This window comes from Squalius cephalus (genome assembly GCF_949319135.1).
Source record: "Squalius cephalus genome assembly, chromosome: 1".
In the NCBI taxonomy this organism is placed as follows: Eukaryota; Metazoa; Chordata; class Actinopteri; order Cypriniformes; family Leuciscidae; genus Squalius; species Squalius cephalus.
Genome location: NC_137122.1, coordinates 62028322 through 62034321, shown reverse-complemented (window position 1 = coordinate 62034321; position 6000 = coordinate 62028322). Strand labels below are relative to the sequence as shown.

The following is a 6000-nucleotide window of genomic DNA, read 5'->3' as shown; positions in this document are numbered from 1 at the left end:
GCAAAATAAAAAAGATAAGAAGACACAAACTTGGAAGGTGTGATGTAATACAACAAGATGTAATGAATAAATTCCTCCAGAACACAGGAAGGCTACTTTTCATTTACACATGTAGCTGATGCTGTGCCTCTCTCAACCACAAACACCATCTTTCATCAGTTTTTTGCACTCTTAACTTTCGGCCGTCTATAGAACTCGAAATGTTTTTTCTCTGTGCGACCGATTAGTACAGACCAAAACACAAGCATTTTTCAGCAGCAATAATCAGCCAAATTTGCGAGTCCGTTCAGTTCAGTGGCATTGTTCACGTTCAGTGCCTCCAAAATGGCCGACTTCCGGATTGATGTCGTGTAGTGAAAACCCTCTATATTGATTAATTACACTGCCAGCCCATGTGCGAATTTTCCAAAATGCCAAAGAACAAAGACAGAAAGTTACAACAAATAGCCCAGAACTCGGTCGCTTAATCTTTCAAAGACGGCTGACTTTGTGGCAGAGGAGATGAAATCTCTATCTGCAAGAGTCAAGACTAACAAGGTATCGCAGATTGAGCAGGTGCTCCGGACGGTTCAAGGCAAGTGCGATCAAGCCGAGATCTACAGTAGGAGGTGGAATTTGAGGCTAAACAACTTCAGAGAAACAGATGGAGAAAATATCAGAGTCAAAATGCTCGAAATCCTAAAAATGCAGACTCCAGACGAGGTAGATGACATCCGTTTTTACATTGTCACAATCCACAGGATTGGACGTCCTGGTTCTGGAAGTAACCGTCCTAGGCCGGTCATCATCCAGTTCGTGCTCCGGTCCTTCAGAGAGAAAGTCTGGAAAGCTGCACGGGATCATCCTGCACTCAATGAAAGAGGTGTTCGCCTGGCAGAGGACCTGGCATTTGAAAGACTACAGAAGAAGCTGCTATGGCCATGGGTAAAGGTGGCGGGAGAAGAGGGGAAGAGAGCTTACTTTCGTGGAGCAGATGCCTTTAATGATGGAGAAAAACTGTCTGTTGATGACTATCAAGATGAGTATTAATTGAGAAGGAGGTATTGACTATGCTGGATAGGCAGTCGAACTGAAATCGTGTGCTCAGTCTTCAGGCCATATAACTTTCGTCCAGGTGATGCGACTCCTCGAAGTTTGGAGTGGATCAATACCGACTGGTTTGTGAATTTCGTTGTTTCAGGGTTCTTTATAACATTGTTCTGACATCCAAATAAGATTATTCTATGTCTGATTTTGTTTTTAGTTGAAAAAAATTTTTTGGTGTGTAATTCACTCTATTCATACTCGAAGCCAGAGGGCGCTCTCGCACAGAAAGTACAAAGAAGACTCATAAAAGGTATTTTCATAAGAATAAAGTATTTAGCTAATCCCAGCTATATTGCTAATCGAAATAGCTTTTATCACAGTAGAATACTACAAAATAATGTATTTCTTACCTTAATCTGTAATAAGAAGTCTCATATGAGTAACTATTATTAGCATTTTAGTCTCCTCTAAACAAAATCACATGGCATGGTGTAAAAAAGTTTAAGAGTTATCCTCAGATTTGAAATAAAACATGATCAGAACAACATTAATTTATAGTTATTTTATTTTATCATATGCTCATGAATATTCTTGTTGGAACTCAAAACACAGCAACGTGTGAAAACAGAACATTTTTATCTTCAAATGTTGTTTCATATGTTATTCTTAATGAAGAAAAAAAATAAATAAACATGGAAATATTTAAGCTGTTATTGTAGTAGTTTAATAAATAACAGTGAATGAACAAAGTGGTAGAGCCAGCAGCAAAGAAACTCAGGAAAGTGTATGAAAACCTCATTGATTTAAGAATTGTGCATGACTTGTGTTAAGCTCGGCCGCTCTCTGTGAAGGGTGGCCCGATTGTGGCCACTGCAAGGAGTGAAGTGTAATATTGTATTTTTCTGATGAATCAAAGGGCGACACTAACATTTACAGTATTAGAAACAGATAAAACCACACATATTTCACTCACTCACAAAAAAGCCTGAGGAAAGAACATGAATGAACAGCGTTCTCCTGAAAGTCATTAGTTTAACAGGTGTCAGTGCGAGAACTGATTGTTTCTGAGTGAGTCTGTGTTTGTGTCTCTGGTTCAGCACTCAGTGCTCCCACAGGGAAGAGGCGTCCACGCTTAACCCATCGCCCATCAGCGTGCCTCCCTGGTCTCCACGCAGGTACTTGCCATTCTGACCCTTGATGCCAACCCGTCCATACTCCACAAACTCAAAGAAGAAATCCTCCGGTTTGTCCCCATCTGAGCACACCAGACCACTGCCGGAGACATACCAAAACTTTTCATTTCCACCTGTGGTAGAAAAAAAGAAAATACATGCATCAGGAATTTAGCTCAGAAGTGCCCAACAGAGTCAGTGTTGCTCAGTGAAACTCTCGTCAGTCTCAGCTCACACGACATGACTCACTTTTTATACGGTATGCGCCATCGCTGAAGAGCAATGAGAAGATGTCGTAAACAGAGCGACTGGCGTCCAGTGTATTGGAGTTCTTGTGGTGACACACAAAGCCGTTCTCCCCACGCAAGACCAGGATAGGACGATTAATCAGCTTTAGCACAAACTGCTCGTCCTCCCCTGCCGAACACATGAGAGGATTTATCTGACTCGTGTTGTATCCAGTAGTGGAAGTTTAGTAAAAGGTCAGAGAAGAATCAGTGTGCACTCACCCACAGAATCACTCACAGCTGCAAGCTGGCCATTTCTCTTTGTGCAGACATATTCTCCATTGTTTGCCCTCAAAGCGACTCGTCGGCCCAACCACTCAATGTCGAACATGGTGTTTTCTTCTCTATCAGTTACAAGAACACACATATTCAAGATCAGAGCTATGCATATTATATATTATATTTACATGTTAAAGTGATACAAGTTCTGAAAATTCTCTCATCATTTACTCACTCTCATGTCATTCAAAAACCTGTATGACTTTTATTTTATTTTATCTATGGAACACAAACGTAGGGTTTTTGTTCATACAATAGAAGTAAATGGTCACCAAAATTGTTTGGTTACCAACATTCTTGACAATTTTTTTTTAATTTTTTTTTTTTATGATCCACAGCAGGAATAAAGTCATAGTATGAGTAATGATGACAGAATTAACATTTCTGGGTAAATTATCTGATTTAACAGTTTTTGTTACAAATTCATTTTTACAAACAGCAACTATGCATCAGTCAATGTGTTATTATAGGAAATAAATAGAAACTTAGGAATAGAAAGAAGGGTAAGTTGAGTAACTAACATTAAACATTTATCTTGTGGAGTTGTTTAATCCTCCTCTGCTGAGATCTTCACAATTATAATGTTCTGCCCTGCATATTTCACCTTTTTATCTTTTTTTTTGTTATTATTGTTTTTTTTACAATGTGCCATTTATTCCAATCAAAATGTTATTTATGTCTTTTGTAAAAACATAACATTCACCCTTCCACCAAAAGCCAACACCAACCCCGAACCCCCATCCTATCCCCAATACCATGTGGATATGTATCGCCTGTGTACTAGATACTCAATACTGCATTTAAATTAATTATGAAATAAAGATAGATGTTATAAATTATGTATTCAACAGTAAAAATTTAAATTAATAAATCAAACGGACATAAATTAATGTGAATCATGGAAATGTGGGACACATAGGCTCTGATGTATACAATTCAACTCTATCACAAACAGTGTTATGTTAATATCCATCACACGAGTATATGGTGATGATGAGGTTGAGGAGAACGAATTAGTCAAACTGCAGGAAACCTGCGAATAAAAGAAGGTCATAACTAAATGTCATTATTGCTAACGAGTCTGTCACAAAGAAAACAATGTTTCAGTCTCATATTATTACAGTGTTCAGAAAGCATTGCTAGCCAACAATGTGCCACAGGGGCCTTTGGTAACAAACACGGCAAAATCCTCAGTGTTAAAGAGGTCATGACATGAGGATTCACATTCGCTTTGGTCTTTCGACTTATAAGAGGTCATTGCACTATAAAAACATATCGCAAGTTTCAGACCTGAAACAAGCATCCTAACTGAACAGCATTTGTTGAAACCAAGCTGCCAAAATGCCTTGTTTTCCACTTCCGCCCATATTTTACATCACACTGCGACAGATATCTACATCTGAGCGCCTCCACAACAACACTTTAAAGCTTATTTGAGCTGATCAGTTCAGTCGGCCCACAGCGGCAGTGAGGGAACGAGAGCATGTTGAAGTCAAGCGCTGAGAGGTTTTCAGTAAGGATGGCTGACACGAAACAGTCGTTCCGAAGCTTTGCGAGATCCCGAAGCGCAGATGTGTCGAAACACTGATCCGAAGCGTGATTCGAAACACCCATGTCACGTGACTATGACCAAACGAAGCCTCGAAGTGTTTCACTAAGTGTTTCATCAGGTGTGGTCCGCCGAATCAGCGTTTGATTGGAACGGTCGGGAACAGACCACACAATCACACATCTGTATAAAAGTGAAATAAACGCATTTTGACCTCGTGGGTTTTTGTGAGAGGAGTTTGACTTTGAGATAGCGGATTTTTGGTGATATAGTGACATAGTGCGATTTGATTAGTTACAGGCAATTTAGACTTACATTTAAATTTACACAACACATTGACTGATAGGCTAGAGACAGACAGAGTAGGCTATACATATAGTGACACATTAATAGATACATAGATATAAATATATCTAGACAGCTAGATTAATAGATAGATACATATATAGATAGATTACAAATACATATATAAATACATATATTATATAGATACATATATAGATAGATTATAGATACATATCTAGATACATAGATAGATTCATATAGATAGATAGATAGATTTGGATAGATAGATAAAATGGAGGCTCCCCAGAAGAGATGCCACATCAACACCAGTAGAAACACATGACAGTTTATGGGAACTTTTTGATACTCGCATCCATCAAACCAAGATGATACACAATGCTACAGCTGATGCCACAGTGGAAGTGAAAAAATACATCAACGATGCGTATTTGCCCAGAACTCATGATCCACTAACTTACTGGAAAGAGAGAGCAGTAATCTTTCCTCATTTTTATGTCCTTGCTAAAAAATATCTTTGTATGCCAGCAACAAGTGTCCCTTGTGAGAGGATTTTTTCAAAGGCTGGAGAAATTATCTGTAAAAAAAAGAAGTAGGCTAAGTCCTTCCACAGCAGAGAAATTAATATTTTTGAATAAAAATCTCTAAAAAAGTGAGACATTGTGGCTTGATTTCTTTTATTAATATTCATTTTTCATGACCAAAATAACATTATGCACAGTGAGGAGCCTATAGGTTACAAGCTTCACATATTAGAAAATTTTAATAATAAAAAAACAACACATTTCTTTAATGGCTCGTCAAGGTTGTTTCAGATCAACACCTGCAAGTGACCACTAGGTGTCACCGTTGAGACGGGTGTCGGATTGATTCGAAGCCTCGAAACAATATGGCACATTTGGTTCAACTGTTTCATTGCTTCACGAGGCCTCGATCTGGCCATCACTAGTTTTCAGATCACGTCAGGCGTATCAAAAGCACTGCTAAACTAGAGAGAAAAAGTTGAAGTTGTCGAGGATAAAAAGACGTTGTGCTGTTTGTGAAAGTGTAGTTTCTGCACAGACTTCCACAGGACTCCAGTGTAATCACGTGACTGAGCTTTATTTTTAACTCTTTCCTCGTCTGTGTTTGATTTAAATTTGGCAGCCAGTGTTTTATTCTAGCTTTAACTCAGGTGCTGTCCATTTCTTCTGATCATCCTTGAGATGGTTCTACACCTTCATTTGAGTCCAGCTGTGTTTGATTATACTGATTGGACTTGATTAGGAAAGCCACACACCTGTCTATATAAGACCTTACAGCTCACAGTGCATTTTAGAGCAAATGAGAATCATGAGGGCAAAGGAACTGCCTGAAGAGCTCAGAGACAGAATTGTGGCAAGAC

At 38.8% G+C, this 6000-nt stretch overlaps 1 protein-coding gene across 2 annotated transcripts; it reads right to left on the bottom strand.

The window, feature by feature from the left end:
- Positions 1–1783: 1783 nt before the first annotated feature.
- Positions 1784–2818, bottom strand: LOC307173550 (fascin-2-like). 2 transcript variants are annotated; one of them, XR_013823874.1, is made up of 4 exons: positions 2708–2818; positions 2448–2615; positions 1982–2332; positions 1784–1820 (listed from the first exon to the last, which is right to left on the bottom strand). XR_013823874.1 is itself a non-coding variant. In XM_079896746.1 (3 exons), exons 1-3 carry the CDS (start codon positions 2814–2816, stop codon positions 2127–2129), a joined length of 483 nt encoding a protein of 160 aa, XP_079752872.1. In that variant the 5' UTR covers positions 2817–2818; the 3' UTR covers positions 1911–2126. The 2 variants fall into 2 exon arrangements, 1 of the variants encoding a protein (XP_079752872.1); XM_079896746.1 differs by lacking the exon at positions 1784–1820 and having other exon boundaries at positions 1911–2332.
- Positions 2819–6000: the final 3182 nt, after the last annotated feature.

Excerpts from the sequence above, each read along its gene's own strand:
- LOC307173550 (XM_079896746.1), bottom strand. The coding sequence starts at position 2,816 with ATGTTCGACATTGAGTGGTTGGGCCGACGAGTCGCTTTGAGGGCAAAC. Across the intron at positions 2,616-2,707 it reads AGCTGTGAGTGATTCTGTGG|GGGAGGACGAGCAGTTTGTG; the intron begins GTGAGTGCACAC and ends TGTGTTCGGCAG. Across the intron at positions 2,333-2,447 it reads TGGCGCATACCGTATAAAAA|GTGGAAATGAAAAGTTTTGG; the intron begins GTGAGTCATGTC and ends TTTCTACCACAG.